The sequence below is a fragment of the Pelophylax lessonae genome (genome assembly GCF_965119305.1).
Source record: "Pelophylax lessonae genome assembly, chromosome: 9".
Lineage (NCBI taxonomy): Eukaryota > Metazoa > Chordata > Amphibia > Anura > Ranidae > Pelophylax > Pelophylax lessonae.
This window is the reverse complement of record NC_138776.1, coordinates 213,370,545-213,387,677: the sequence shown is the minus strand read 5'-3', so window position 1 is coordinate 213,387,677 and position 17,133 is coordinate 213,370,545. Positions and strand designations below refer to the sequence as shown.

Here is a 17,133-nt window from a genome sequence, read left to right as displayed (position 1 = left end):
CATCTGAATCACATCTGAACTGGTGAACAAAACCGCACCGGACTCCGAGCTGCAAACTGCAGGCGGACATATGTGAATCTAGCCTAAGGCACCTTTCACACTTGTACGACCTGAAAGTCGTGCAACTTTGACGTGACTTTGACATGACTTTGCCACAACTTGAAGCAATGCCTGTGTAATCTTGAGGTCTATGGACCTTAAGTCGCATCAAAGTCGGAATAAAGTAGTGCCTGGACTACTTTGAAGTCGCTGTGACTTGAAGTAGCAAAGATATGAATGGTGCTCATTGGAAATCGTGGGGTATGACTTGCCATTTGACTTTGCAGTCCCAAGTCGCAGGACAAGTCGCACAAGTGTGAAAGGGGCCTAACTCTCTTTTTGGCTATACCTAACTTGCAAAATCAAATTCAGTAGCATTCCAGGTAAATGGCACTCTAACATGCATATGCAGAACAGAATAAAAGATGTATGCAAAGTGTGAATTCTGTAGTCATTAGATTTCACCTCTTATCTGTTTAAAGATTTTAGAACCATGGATAAGCTATGACTGGTTGGTGTCTGAGAACGCTGTACCCTCTTTGTCTAAAGTCTGACAGCTTTCTTTAAGGAGGATTTAAACCAGGGTCTTCAAACTATGGTTCTAGGGCCTTATCTGGCCCGCTACAAGATTTTAGCCGGCCCACAGCAACCCTGTGTGTGTAATACTAAAGCTGGACACACACTATACAATTTTCTTTAGATTTTTTCCTTTAGATTTACCAAAACCATATAATATGAGGGCAAACCTAAACACGTTCAATGTGTATGCAATCAGACAGGCCCTTGCACTACATAGTTGAAGGTAAATCTGAAGAAAATCTACAAACAAAAGTTGTATAGTGTGTATCCAGCTTAAGACTGGCTTATCCACAGCCAGTCAGCTGTAACCTTCCCTCAATCCAAGGTGCAGATTTCCCCTCCTTTCACCATAGTTGATTTCTAGGACCCTTGGTGTAGCAACCAATAATGTGATTTCCCTGCCCCATAACAGGAGGACTGGACTTCCTTTGTCTAGACCTGCTCTATCTCCTGGCTTCTGCCCTGCTGCTCCGCTTTCTAAAAGGTATTGAGGGACTCTATTGGGCACATATGGATGTAAGAGTGGAATCTGGAGTGCACTCCTAGATGTTACGGGGGACATTCTTGGATGCAAAGTGCAGTTCTGCTAGGCAATTATGGATGCAAGGGGGAACTTATTCATCCATTACATTTCATGCATATTTATACTTAATTATTATTTTTTTTTTTAACAAATATTTTTTTACAGAACACCAGCAGCCTATACACTACGGTACACGATGACTTGCTCGTTTTGGCAGAACACCAGCTAAGGAGTAAAAAAGTTGTTGCCGCCCCAGAGGCGACCATGTTGTTGGTTAGTTGCGGGCAAACTAACAATGTTCTTTCATTATATAGTGCACCGTAGTGTATACACTGCAAGTGTTCTGTGAAAATAGCCAAGTCGTCGAAATCTGCAATTACTGCTGCTTGAGAGTCACCGGCATGACGTAATTAGAGATTTTGGCTCTTTTGACAGAACACCGGCAAGCGCTCTGTTCAAATCGGTGCAATGCCGACTTTGCGGTGCCGCATTGATTTGAAAAAGTAGTACATGCGTCCCAGACTTGAATAGACATCAATGAATGAAGCTGCACAGATGTCTTCAAAGTTGCACCCAAAGTCCCACTGGGATGCGGCTTTGAAATTGTGCATTTTTATATGAAGTTGCACAATTTCAAAGCCACAATAAATGTGAACAGGGACATAGAGAGTGGATTCCAATTAGAATGGTGAGCAGCATAGTTTCTACTGTGAACCTGTAGAGCCCCATATTTCTGTTTTTTTATTGAATACAGTCCTCAGATTTATTGATCTGCAAACTGAGCCTTTCAACAGCCAATACCAATGCTTTCATTTGTTTTCCAGGGTGATGGAGTTGGGGCTTTTTGTTAGTGTGATTGCAAAGTTACAGGGACTCCCAGACCAGATAAAGAAGGATTATTAAACATATGACAGACACTAGAAAAATTGGAGTTACTTACATAGTTACATAGTTACATAGTAGGTGAGGTTGAATAAAGACAATAGTCCATCCAGTTCAACCTGTGTAGGTGTGTGTGGCTGTAATCATCTCACATACCCCTGAATGTTCTGATCCTTGAGATGTAAGTCTAAGAGTCTTTTGAAAGCCACCATACTACCCGCAGAAACCACCTCTTGTGGTAGAGAATTCCACAATCTTGTAGCTCTAACAGTAAAGAACCCTCCACGTTGCCTGAGGTTAAAACGCTTCTCCTCTAATCGCATTGTATGCCCTCGAGTCCTCATGCAATCCCTTCGAATGAACAGCTTTTTTTCTAAGCTGGGATCCCCATTAAGATATTTATAAATTGCTATCATGTACCCCCTCAGACGTCTCTTCTCCAGAGAGAATAAATCGAGCGATTGTAGACGCTCTTCATAGTCAAGGTCCTCCAATCCCCTAATCAGTTTAGTTGCCCTTCTCTGGACTCTCTCCAGCTCCAACACATCCCTCCTGAGGACTGGCGACCAGAACTGGACAGAATACTCCAGATGCGGTCGGACCAGAGTTTTATAAAGTGGAAGGATTATAGTCTTACTTGTATTTAAACGTATGGTCATTTTTACAAATGCTGTGGGGCCATTATAGTTTTGCTTAAAAACAATGAAAGTTAACCTAGATAGACCATTACTCGAGTTGATTAGGGGAAGCCCTCAGCATAATGAGAATATAGCAGACTCTTTTTTTTTTTGCCTTTTTGACTTGTTTCAAATAAAAAAACTTAATGCAGCCTCAAACATAGTCTTTCAGTATAGTAGTGAAGTATTCAGTGATCTGTATAATGTCATAATAAAATACCTGGTTGTTACAAGCAACAATTATATGCTCTGGTTCTGGCATAACAGTGCTTTCTTGTGCCACTAATGTATCTTTGGTGCCACCTGGAAGACGGTAAGATGAGAAGAGCCCATAGTACTGCTTCATACACATAGGCTGACCAGATAGTTGACCACGAGCATAGTCCATTGGCAAAGCATGCCTACAGTAACAGGAAAGATATAAACAAATAAACACGGATTAATTATGAAAAAGTAAATATCTTTTGTACATATGTGAGTGGCATATTCAATAACATTTGTAAACAGAATTATGCTATGTGACATCATTTTACCCTTACATGAGCAATATTTGGAATATTGGTAATATCAGCTAGTTCCGGGGCCGATACAGATATATCGGCAAAAGTGAATATTGGCCCTCCAATAATCATTCGATCCCTACTATGCAGACGTATTATTTTAGTTAAGCCCAGTGGTAGCTTTTCTGCCTTTGCCTACGCTATTCTAGTTTTTCCTGTTGTTGCCTCTCCTGTATCCAGCCTTACTGTTTCAGTTCCAGTTATATCTTCTCTCCTGTCTCTGGTCTTCCTACAAGCAGCCTTGCTGGTTGTATCTATCTTGTATCCAACCTCATTGTTTCAGTTACTACTACCTATATCCACCTAAATAACCTGCTTACAGTTACATTTGTTACCGTTTCTTACCATACTGGGGCCCGTCAGTCAGCTGTTGCTATAGGATAATACAGTGGGATCAGCTGGGGACAACCTTAGGTTCTGTGCTTTAGTAGTAACTTTTGTGTACCACTGGCAACCTTTCTGTCTCCTATAAAAACAAATGTGACCAGCGCTATGGTATATATGAATAAAAGAGGGAAGACAAGTTGGGCCGATCAATCTCCTCTCAAACAGGTAGCACCTTTACCAACTTTTCTTCCCTCTTTTTTCACTTTCTGTCTCCTGCTTTATTTTTATTTTTTTTTTTATTTATATTTACTGTGTAAAGAGGTCAAATTTTGTAATATGTCTTAGTAAATCTTGCAAAAAATACTTCCTATAGTGTGCCTATGCCCCCAAGTTCCAGAACAGTGTGGAAATATTTACATTTTTATGCCAGAATGTGGCCATCCACCTCATTAGGTCTTATCTGAGAAAGATGAACTCAAGGTAAAATCTTAACATTTAGCTCCAACGATGTAAAATTATCAATGGGATGCTCTAGTTGAGCATGCCTAGCTGTCAGTCTTCTTGAAAAAAATGAAGGGGATGGGCACAGACCTTTTCACTAGGATGTCAAGTACTTATTTGCATTTCAGGCTTAAGGCTACATTCATGTGGCTGTAAAGAATGTAAAAGTGTTTTTTGTTTTTGGATTTGAATACAGGTGCATTGTTTTCCACAGGGATGTGCACACACACGTGTGTAAACATGCACTGCATACAGATATGTAACCCCAAAAAAAATTAGAATCTAAATGTATGCATTTTATGCGATTACAGATGTATACATATAACGGAAACAAAAAGTGCATTCTGGTATCGAAAGATAAAAACAGGAGGATATAGAACTATTCTATACAATTTTACATATTTAACAAAAATATCTAAAAGCAAGTACTTTACTGATCTTTCTGCAGGAACGTTAGGTTCCATAAAAAATTGCCAATATGATCAGTAAAATTCTTATGAATGTGTGAATGTAGCCTTGAAGGTTCTTTTCGGTGATTTTTTATTTGATCATTTATAAAAAAACAAATATAAAAAAAAGAACTAGGAACTGTAACTAGAAAACCCCTCTTTACTACAAGCATTAAGGTCACATGGGACCCATTGCTACGTGTCAAGTAATAATTTTAAGTTCAGAAATGGCTTCTGCTCACTTCAGTGATATTTGTATTTTACTTTTCAGAGACGCACATTTTCGCATGCTGTTTTTACATAAATTATACCGGCCCTTCATCCATCACTTGTTTGTCCCCTCCAGAGAAACTAGCCATCTGTTACACAGGCACATCAGGGGTGCCAGTACAACTTATTTGGTCACTCCACTGTAAAATTAGGGTTAATGTCTGCCCTCCTGTGATGTGTGAAGTATAAATACTTATATAAATATATATATATATATATATATATATATATATATATAAAAATGCAAATAAATACATATATATATATATATATATATATATATATATATATATATATATATATATATATATATATATATATATATATATATATATATATATATATTTTTATTTTTTTATTTTTTTGGGACTTAGAAAAAAACATCCCACAAATGTAAATGTACTCACATCGTATTTGTATTTATCTAGATAGATAGATAGATAGATAGATAGATAGATAGATAGATAGATAGATAGATAGATAGATAGATAGATAGATAGATAGATAGATAGATAGATAGATAGATAGATAGATAGATAGATAGATAGATAGATACAAATACGATGTGAGTACATTTACATTTGTGGGATGTTTTTTTCTAAGTCCAAAAACAATTGTTGGAGTCTTGACAAGTTCCTTTGTTGTCTATATATTGATAGTTTGGAATATTGGTATAAAGTACCTGTACCCTTAGATGAGGGTAGTTCTGTATTCCCCACACCTTACTTGTCAACCTCTGTATCTCACAAATCTGTGGAATATTTCAGCTACCAATCTTTAGACTCCCTCTTTGCTACCAGCAAGCAAAGAAGTGAGTTAAGATAGAACGTGGATAATAAACAATGCCTGGTATACATCAACATCAATTTTAGAGAACATACTAAGAAAAGCATTGTTGTACCTATGACATAAATCTTTACAATTCTTGTTAAAATGTATTTATTTCTTTGTCTATGCATCCCATTTAAATATAGCTAACATGTCTATTTGTATAGGCAAATTTGTATTCATTACATTTGTAGCATTTGTAATACATATAAGCCTTCAAATAAAATATAGAGTACATTTAAAAAAAATGAAATAAGCTGGGACATATTCCCCATAAATAATGCAATCTTTAATTTCTGAAAAATAGTTGAGGCTGTTATCCAAGTTAAAATTTATTTGAAGAACAACAACTTACAGATCCAATAAAGTTTTGTAATCGAGCACTCCGGAGATGAGATTTGCTGTAAACCTGCAATTAAAAGAAAGAGAGCAATGCGTTTGAATACATAAAGATTACTTCCACATTACACAGTGAGGTCCTTATTACAGGACACAAGCTAAGTATTCCTAGACCCTGGATTATAGGTTGGTACCTTCAGGTGATTGGACACTAGACGTGCAATTTGTTTTATTACAAATTTGTTTTCAGAAGAAATTCGGCATATTCTTTTTTCCGGGAGCATCCGAATGAACGAAATACTCTTTGACGAATGCGTACAAAAACAAATTGTCAGAAAGAACATAAATATGAAAGAACGAAAAACAATTCAACCTACGGGTTTAACAAATTGATTACATTGAAATAATTCGTTTTTTTGTATTTTCGTTCTTTCCGATTATTTGTTATCGCTGAATATAAAGATATAATAAATGCATTCGTATTTCTTTTGGATTTATTCAGATTCATTTGATTTCCAGATGGGCAGTGTTAATGATGTCATGTGTTATCTCTGATGAATGAGCTTATCCATTTTCCCTTCTGTCTGCAGCAGTCTGCACTGCAGTGCCAGTGGTCTTGAGTTGTAGAGTGAGAGCAGGGGTGTTGCTAGGCAGGAAAAAGGGTGAAGGTAAATTATATCCCACAACGACCCCTTCCGACATCAGAAGGGGGCGTGAAGATCAGCGCCAGGGAGCTTTGCCCTGTGCTGGATTAAAGGTGAGTGTAACACCAGTTAGAGCATTTTGGGGTGACACCTCTGGACCCCTGTACATTACACAGCCCCCCACACCTCTGGACCCCTTTACATTACACAGGGCCCCGCCACACCTCTGGACCCCTTTACATTACACAGCACCCCCCACAGCTCTGGACCCCTTTTGCATTAAATACTCCCCCACACCTCAGGACCTCTTTACACCTCTGGACCCCTTTACATTACACAGGGCCCCTCCACACCTCTGGACCTCTTTACATTACACAGAGCCCCCCCACACCTCTGGCCCTCTTTTGCATTAAATAGCTCCCCACATCTCTGGACCCCTTTGCATTACACATTCCCCCCCCACACACCTCTGGACCCCTTTTGCATTACACAGCCACACTTCCTTATACTTATAAAAGATCTTTGATTGCTGTCCCACAAGCTGGAGTCTCAAGGACAGAAACCCCAGTACAATCATTAAAAAAAAAGAAAAAGAAAAAGAAATGCTTCCATTACAAATGGTTTTGCACAAACTGTGAAAGAGTGTGATACGCTAAGTGTGGAAGGATTTGTGCATTTGTGTGTACAGAGTGCAAAGTTCAGGAATGCTTTGTACAGAGTGCAGGGTTCAGGAATGCTTTGCACAGGCTGCAAGGTTCAGTAATGAGTTACATACAGAGTGCAAGGTTCAGGAGTGCGTTGTACAGAGTGTGAGGTTCAGTAATGCGTTACATACAGAGTGCAAGGTTCAGGAGTGCGTTGTACAGAGTGCAAGGTTCAGGAATTCGTTGTACAGGGTGCAAGGTTCAGGAATGCATTGTACAGGGTGCAGGAGTGCGTTGTACAGAGTGCAAGGTTCAGGAGTGTGTTTTGTACAGGGTGCAAGGTTCTGGAGTGCGTTTCATACAGGATGCAAGTTTCAGGAGTGTGTTATACAGAGTGCAAGGTTCAGGAGTGTGTTGTACAGAGTGCAAGGTTCAGGGGTGCATTTTGTACAGGATACAAGGTTCTGGAGTGCGTTTCGTACACAGTGCAAGGTTCAGGAGTGCGTTTCGTACAGGAGCAAGGTTCTGGAGTGCGTTTCATACAGGGTGCAAGGTTCTGAAGTGCATTTCGTACAGGGTGCAATGTTCTGAAGTGCGTTTCGTACAGGGTGCAATGTTCTGGAGTGTGTTTCGTACAGGGTGCAAGGTTCCGGAGTGCGTTGCACAGTCTACAAGGTTCAGGAATGCGTTGTACAGAGTGCAAGGTTCAGGAATAAGTTAGACTGCAAAGACATCAATTAACTAACATAAAACACTTATCTTAAAATCTTGATTAGCAGCACACGGGAGCTGGGGGAAGAATGGTGGCATCAGATGGAACATAAATAAGTGCAGCCTACAGCAGGACATGCAGCAGTGTAACATTTATACAGCACAGCCAATGATTGGTGGGCAAGCAGGGGCAGCAGCAATGAGAGTGATTGGAGCTGTCAAGTTGAAGTACTGATGTCAGGGGTGAGCGGGGCCTTTGTCCAGGGCAAGTGGCAGGGGGCGGGACCAATTGTAACTACTGTATGTGCACCGACAGCGGCGTATAATAAACCTAAATTATACACTGCTGTGGATGCACATAGAGATAAAATTGGTCCCGCCTCCTGCCATCTTCCTCCTCGGCCAGCAGCTGTTTGTTTTTGCACAGAACAAAGGGGCGGAGCCCTGCATACCAGCACGCCCACCACCGACATCAGTGCTTCAACATGATAGCTCCAATCACTCTCATTGCGGCTGCCCCGGATCCCCCACCAATCAATGGATGTGCCTTATAAATGTTACACTGCTGAGATATGTAGCCCCAAGGTTCCCGGAATACTCCAGTCCTTGGGACTCAAGGCTAATAATTTTAAATAAGCAATAGGAGACCCGGGGCTTTTTGGGGGCCCACTCGTGGCTATTGCCCCGGTCAGCTCCCCCCTCCCGACGCCACTGAGTGTGAGAGAAATTATTAATTTCTAAATAAGCTTACTATTATTCCTTCTTAGTAGTAAAATAGGATTTTCTGCAGTTCTATTTTTTTTCCTTTTGTGACACAGTGTGGGTTTTATTATCTTGCTGCGTGTCTGCAGCAGTCTGCACTGCAGATTTTATTTTTTACACTTAAAAAAAAAGATATTTTTTTCCTGCAGTTTCCTTTAGTGAGACAGTGTGGGTTTTATTATTTTGCTGTCTGTCTGCACTGCAGAATTTTTTGTTGTTACACATTGTTGTTGTTTTTCCTTCTATTAACTAGTTAATGATATTGGTAAATCTTTGTTTTCATGTTAAGGCCAGCCAATTCTAAGGACTGGGCAGTAATACTCCTTCTCTATCCCTTTCTTTTCCTGATACAATTTATTTATTTATTTTTTAAGAAAAAAAAAGTTAAATCATTTATTAGTACTAAAAATAGTTAAAATCCTCTCTTCTCTGCTCCTAAACTCCCACAAAGAATAGTTACACGGGTGGGGCTATTGAAGGGAGTGGTGCATGCTGGTCATGTTACCAGATTGGCTGCACTGCAGTAAAGGGAATATAATTGTGTGAAATGAATTATGTCATTCTAATTTATTATTATACAGTGCCTTGCGAAAGTATTCGGCCCCCTTAAACTTTGCAACCTTTTGCCACATTTCAGGCTTCAAACATAAAGATATAAAACTGTAATTTTTTGTGAAGAATCAACAAGTGGGACACAATCATGAAGTGGAACAAAATTTATTGGATATTTCAAACTTTTTTAACAAATAAAAAACTGAAAAATTGGGCGTGCAAAATTATTCAGCCCCCTTAAGTTAATACTTTGTAGCGCCACCTTTTGCTGCGATTACAGCTGTAAGTCGCTTGGGGTATGTCTCTATCAGTTTTGCACATCGAGAGACTGAAATTTTTGCCCATTCCTCCTTGCAAAACAGCTCGAGCTCAGTGAGGTTGGATGGAGAGCGTTTGTGAACAGCAGTTTTCAGTTCTTTCCACAGATTCTCGATTGGATTCAGGTCTGGACTTTGACTTGGCCATTCTAACACCTGGATATGTTTATTTGTGAACCATTCCATTGTAGATTTTGCTTTATGTTTTGGATCATTGTCTTGTTGGAAGACAAATCTCCGTCCCAGTCTCAGGTCTTTTGCAGACTCCATCCGGTTTTCTTCCAGAATGGTCCTGTATTTGGCTCCATCCATCTTCCCATCAATTTTAACCATCTTCCCTGTCCCTGCTGAAGAAAAGCAGGCCCAAACCATGATGCTGCCACCACCATGTTTGACAGTGGGGGTGGTGTGTTCAGGGTGATGAGCTGTGTTGCTTTTACGCCAAACATAACGTTTTGCATTGTTGCCAAAAAGTTTGATTTTGGTTTCATCTGACCAGAGCACCTTCTTCCACATGTTTGGTGTGTCTCCCAGGTGGCTTGTGGCAAACTTTAAATTACACTTTTTCTGGATATCTTTAAGAAATGGTTTTCTTCTTGCCACTCTTCCATAAAGGCCAGATCTGTGCAGTATACGACTGATTGTTGTCCTATGGACAGAGTCTCCCACCTCAGCTGTAGATCTCTGCAGTTCATCCAGAGTGATCATGGGCCTCTTGGCTGCATCTCTGATCAGTCTTCTCCTTGTATGAGCTGAAAGTTTAGAGGGACGGCCAGGTCTTCGTAGATTTGCAGTGGTCTGATACTCCTTCCATTTCAATATTATCACTTGCACAGTGCTTCTTGGGATGTTTAAAGCTTGGGAAATCTTTTTGTATCCAAATCCGGCTTTGAACTTCTCCACAACAGTATCTCGGACCTGCCTGGTGTGTTCCTTGTTCTTCATGATGCTCTCTGCGCTTTAAACGGACCTCTGAGACTATCACAGTGCAGGTGCATTTATACGGAGACTTGATTACACACAGGTGGATTCTATTTATCATCATTAGTCATTTAGGTCAACATTGGATCATTCAGAGATCCTCACTGAACTTCAGGAGAGAGTTTGCTGCACTGAAAATAAAGGGGCTGAATAATTTTGCACGCCCAATTTTTCAGTTTTTTATTTGTTAACAAAGTTTGAAATATCCAATAAATTTCGTTCTACTTCATGATTGTGTCCCACTTGTTGTTGATTCTTCACAAAAAATTACAGTTTTATATCTTTATGTTTGAAGCCTGAAATGTGGCAAAAGGTCGCAAAGTTCAAGGGGGCCGAATACTTTCGCAAGGCACTGTACACTGTTTGCAAGTCTAATACAATTATTAATTGTTAATTGTCAGTTTTATTCTTTAAATACATGTGCTAGTAGGTAGCGGAGGCCTACTAAAATAAAATTTCAACTAATAATAACTAATGTTTCCGTATCAACGGAAAAATCTGAAGTAAAGAATGCCCGAAAAAGTGTATAAAACAGAAAAACCTGAACTAACGAAGGTTGCAAATACAATCAATGTCCAAATGAACGAATAGTCCGAGTCCAAATACGAATGCATCCGAAGTTACGAATGACCCCAAGTAAGGAATGCCAATCATAACGAATAATCTCATAACCATAAAAAAAAAATTGAATGAAACAAAAACCCAACCCAACCCAACACTACCCCACTCTGTGAGTCCTCAGTTTTTTGCTAGTGTCTAAAGCTGATGGACCTCTTCTGCCTTATGGAGAAATCACGCTTAGCATCACTATTTTTTTTTTCTCTTTGTATTCTTTAATCAAATCTTCACTGTCTTATGTGCTTTAGAACTGTGGATAGAGAGATAGATAGAAATAGGGTGTGTAGCAGATGGGTTATGTCACTTGAGTAGCTGATGATACTGGTTGTTATTATTCTTTAAACACATTTCTACAATTTTACATTTTATATGATTTTATAGTTTTTACTTTGCATCACACTTTTTCCCCTTGAGACCACATCCTCCGTGTGTGTATGCAGAATACCTGGCTGCCAGCTGAGAGCGTAGTCATTTTTTTTTTTTTAGAAAGAACTGTAGGAACTGAGGTCCCTGAGCAGGAGTAGAATGTAGGAATGTAGTATTTTTCCAAATTTAGTTTTTGCTTTCTGTGACCTTGTAGAGAGCTTTGGTCAGCTTAGCTGTGTGTATGCTGGGGTCCATTCACATGGTGTGAGCTGTGAAGGTACAACATTTTATTAGAACACATTGAACCATTTAACTTTTTAAACTTTACTCAAATGGCATGTAATGTTTCCGTATGCACCGCTGCAAGTTGTGATGCTGTGTAGTCAGTCGGAACGCGAAGCACTGCGTTAAGATGCAGACAGGCTTCAGCAGGCTTTCAACAAGCTTCAAGAAGTTTTGAAGCCTGCCAGCAGCTTTTTGAATGTGGCAATCAACACTGCCATTAGGATCAGTGTTCAACATTTCCAAGCTGGTGATGACTTGTACTTTAAAAGCTTCAACAAAGCTTTCTGAAAGCTCTGCTAATGCATTGTCAAAAATTTCTGTTCACAGTGCTCGTATATCCCCTGAAGCCTATATGAAACAGGCCTTACTTTTTTTGCAGCACAGTGGTGGGAGTTGGAATGATAGGACATTGTCTTGTCTATATGCTGGGAGTGCATTGGGCAAGGCATGCGGAGTGGATGGGCTCTTAGTGTTCTCGAGGCATGGAGTATATTATCTCATGCAGAAGACTAAGGCTTGTGTTTTAAGTCAAAACTTACAGGAATCCTGTGGTCCCGCCATCTTTGCTATTTCTGCATGCGCTAGTGCAATAAAATCTACAAAAATTGCAACCTAAGCAACCGGCACTTAAAGCATTACTTCCTAAGGAGAATGCACCTGGAACATTATTTGCCAAGTAAGTGGGCCTGTGTAATTGCTAATGAGCTGAGAGACAGTATTCCTGCCAATCAAACTAAGCTATTTAACAAAAGTGCCAATCATGCTAAACTATTTAACAAAAGTACTACAGTGAAAAACAGGAGCTGCAGGTTCAGGGATGAGCTCAGGCTCATAGATACTATAGATACAAATGCAAACCTGTCTGAGCTATCCTGCCAGGAAGCTGTCAAAGTAGACAACCAATCGTAGAATACAAATGATATGACAGGGGCAGTATATGCTGGAGAAGAATAAAGCAGAACTCCACCCAAAAGGGGAAAGTACACTTTTTTCAACTTTCCCCTCCTCCACTGCCACATTTTGCACTTTTTTGGGGGTAGGAGGGAGAGGGTACCTGGTTTTGACAGGTACCCACTCCCACTTTCCGGTAGGATCGTCGGACGTCATGTCCGGCCCTTCTCCTTCCCCCGCTGCCTTCTGGGACCTGTGTGTGTGTCTCAGAAGATGACAGGACCATTTAGAAAGTGCAGCGTGACTTGCGCATGTGCAGTAGGAAATGCTGGTGCCTGCACCTGAAGCAGATGTATGAATGGGTCTGGGGTGCCGACATTGTGTAATCCGTGGACAGGTAAGTGTCCTTTTATTAAAAGGTATTAGCTACAGTATTTGTAGCTGCTGACTTTTATTTATTTATTTATTTTTTACAGGCTGGAACTGTGCTTTAGTGAGGGCTTTATAACAGGCTGTATGTAAAGGGAATAGAAGTGTGAATGGTATGATGGGGGGCAGTGTGCACAGGAGAGGATTGCACGGGATCTGATATGGGCAGTATGTGGAGGAAAGCAGTGCAGGGGGTCTGACATGAGGCAGTAAGTGCAGGAGAGGGGTACAGAGGGTCTGACATGAGGCAGTACGTGCAGGAGAGGGGGGAAGAGGGTCTGACATAAGGCAGTACATGCAGGAAAAAGGTGCAGAGTGCCTGCCATAAGGCAGTATGTGAAGGAGAGGGGTGCAGAGGGTCTGAAATGAGGCAGTACATGCAGGAGAGGGATGCAGAGGGTCTGACATGAGGCAGTAAATGCAGAAAAAGGGTGCAGAGGGTCTGACATGAGGCAGTACGTGCAGCAGAGGGTCTTACATGAGGCACTACATGCAGAAGAGGGGTGCAGAGGGTCTTACATGAGGCAGTAAATGCAGAAAAAGGGTGCAGAGGGTCTGACATGAGGCAGTACGTGCAGCAGAGGGTCTTACATGAGGCACTACATGCAGAAGAGGGGTGCAGAGGGTCTTACATGAGGCACTACATGCAGAAGAGGGGTGCAGAGGGTCAGACATGATTCAGTACTTGCAGGAAAATGGTGCAGAGGGTCTGACATGAGGCAGTAAATGCAGGAAAAGGGTGCAGAGGGTCTGACATGAGGCAGGACATGCAGGAAAAGAGTACAGAGGGTCTGACATGAGGCAGGACATGCAGGAAAAGAGTGCAGAAGGTCTGATATGAGGCAGGACATGCAGGAAAAGAGTGCAGAGGGTCTGATATGAGGCAGTATATGCAGGGGAGGGGTGCAGAGGGTCTGATATGAGGCAGTATATGCAGGGGAGGGGGTGCAGAGGGTCTGATATGAGGCAGTATGTGCAGGAGAGTGTACAGAGAGTCTGATATGAGGCAGTATGTGCAGGAGAGGGGTGCAGAGGGTCTGATATGAGGCAGTATGTGCAGGAGAGGGGTGCAGAGGGTCTGATATGAGGCAGTATGTGCAGGAGAGGGGTGCAGAGGGTCTGATATGAGGCAGTATGTGCAGGAGAGGGGTGCAGAGGGTCTGATATGAGGCAGTATGTGCAGGAGAGGGGTGCAGAGGGTCTGATATGAGGCAGTATGTGCAGAAGAGGGGTGCAGAGGGTCTGATATGAGGCAGTATGTGCAGGAGAGGGGTGCAGAGGGTCTGATATGAGGCAGTATGTGCAGGAGAGGGGTGCAGAGGGTCTGATATGAGGCAGTATGTGCAGGAAAGGGGTGCAGAGGGTCTGATGTCAGGCACTACGTGCAGGAAAGGGGTGCAGGGGGTCAGACATTTTGTTTTATTTATATTCCACAACACTTTGCAATATTGCTAGTTCCTCTACTCTCTACAATATAACTAGTTCTCCCAAATATAACTGACCTTTATAACCCCCTCTGTAATATATCTTTGCATGAGAAACTCCACATGCCCTGGGGAAGAGGATTTCATACAGAAAGAACTGACCAAACAAGCAGAGCATGATAACGATATGGAAATGACATGAGATGGCTTTCCTAACACTATTTGTCCTTATTCAGTTAAAGCAGAAATATATAGAGTAAGGGAGAGTTATAAACCCTGTCAAAAAACATTTTTTTTTTGCCATCTGTGTCCAATTGCAGAGATTTCCCTTCACTTCCTGTCCCATAGCCAAACAGGAAGTGAGAGGAAATCCCTGCAAATAAAGGTTTCCATTGGAAGACTTCCCCTCTATTACTTTTCTGGAGACAACCCAAAATATGGGATTTTCTTTTACTTTCAATGATAATGGTAAACAAATAGAGGGCACATCTCCTCAACGGGGACACAGACAGCAATACAAACTGACAAGTGTTCTAATACTTCTCCACTCTATCCAAAACTAGAAAAAATAAACTTTTGCCTTTAGTTGTATTTTATGCCATGTTCCTATCCCCAGAGCAAGCATATTGCATACAGCCTGCTTTGTTTTATTTGCTCTTCTTAAATATGTTTTATTTGCTCTTCTTGATATTAAATTATATTTTATAATTTTTCCATTTTCTTTCACTGGTCAACATTTTTGAAACCAAAAACGTTTCCCCGTCAGGGCATTATTTAGAAGAGATCAGAGAAGAGAATATGACAGTGAGCACTATGTGAAGGAAAACAATGTGGAGGGTCTGACATGAGGCAGTGTGTAGAGAAGACGGGTCTGTCATGAAGCAATGGTGGGGTTTGGTGTCTCTGCTGTGAATAGGTTTAGTCCTTGTACTGTAAATGGGAGTGGAAGAATTGGGGTGGAGATTGCATGGGAGAAGTAACTGCAGCCAGCTGTAAAGTCCAGAATCCCGAGTGCTGTATTGTTTCCTGCATTTGCCAGACACAGATTCACAATGTTAAGTGTGCGCTTGTTTCTGCTCCCTGTATGGCAAAATGGAAGTATGCCCTTTATATATATATATATATATATATATATATATATATATATATATACACTGTATGTATATGTATATATATATATATATATATATATATATATATATATATATATATATATATATATAATTAGGGATAAGGCCTATTTAAGGCTAGTCTCATTTTTTTTTGTAAGTCTTACCTTCACTTTAGTGGGGGAAAAAAAATAGCAAAAAAATTAAATAAATAAATATTATTAATAATATAGTATATACTGTACAATTGCGAGTCATGTTGTAATTGAATGTTGTTAAAAATGACCTTTCCTTTTCAATCTATTGCTCTGTAATTTTCTGAGAAATGCAATTCAATATGGCTATCTGGAGGTGTTCTGTATACAGAATGTGTACGGAACGCCCCTCGGAAACATAATTTCCTGCTTGTGTGATTGGCTCACCAAAATTAAAGGAACACTTTGAAGACACATCAGATCTCAATTGGGAAAAATATCATACTGGATATCTATATTGATATGGACTGAGTAATGTGTTAGGAACGAAAGGATGCCACATCATTTGATGGACATGAAAATGATCACCCTACAGAGGGCTGAATTCAAAAACACCCTGAAAATCAAAATGAAAAAATGATGCAGCAGGCCAGTCCATTTTGCTGAAATTTCATTGCAGCAACTCAAAATGGTACTGGTAGTTGTTTGTATGGCCCCCACGTGCTTTTATGCATGCCTGATAACGTTGGGGCATGCTCCTAATGAGACGACGAATGGTGTCCTGGGGTATTTCTTCCCAGATCTGGACCAGGGCTTTACTGAGCTCCTGAATAAGGATGATCGAACGGTTCGGGTCGACCATCGGTTCGACCCGAACATTGGATGTTCGATATTCGGCCGAATACCGAACTTTTTGCGGTAAAAGTTCGGTATTCGGCCACCAGAACCGCCCAAAATGCACTGGGACAGGAACTGGGCTTTAAAAGCCTGTGATTGGCCCAGAAACGTCTGCAAAAGCCAATGAGGGGGCAGGAGTCTCCTAGGAATGTGATTGGAGTGACTACGGGGACCAGAGGCCAATCAGGAGTGAATACGCCCCACACTATATAAGATGGCCCCGCCTAACCCCTAGCACAGTGATCCAGATCCTGTTGAAGAGAGTTGAAGCAGTTCTCTGACTCCTGCTTTGCTACACTACATTTCCTACATATCGAGTGGTTCTAAAGCTCCATATAGCAGAATTGTATTTAGCTTACAGCCAGTGTAGATAGATACAGCGATTGTGCTGGTTCTTAGAGTTACAAAAAAAAAAAAAAACTTAAGGGACAGTGTCAGTCTTCTGCTGTATGGAGCTTTCTATTTAGTGGAAAGGGATATCTAGTGTAGTTAGGGAACTTTGTACTACATTAGTTAGATTTAATAATTGAGTTTCTGTAGGGAAAGTGAAAGTG

At 40.8% G+C, this 17,133-nt stretch overlaps 1 protein-coding gene across 1 annotated transcript in view; it reads right to left on the bottom strand.

Annotated features, from left to right (window-relative positions):
- The window catches only part of CHAT (choline O-acetyltransferase), a 193,304-nt gene that overhangs the window by 93,222 nt on the left and 82,949 nt on the right, over positions 1-17,133 (bottom strand). The window contains exons 5-6 of the mRNA XM_082267579.1: positions 5,991-6,044; positions 2,921-3,101 (exon numbers count right to left, since the gene is read on the bottom strand). Coding sequence (XP_082123705.1) covers positions 2,921-3,101; positions 5,991-6,044 — 235 coding nt within the window. The remainder of the gene's footprint in view (positions 1-2,920; positions 3,102-5,990; positions 6,045-17,133) is intronic.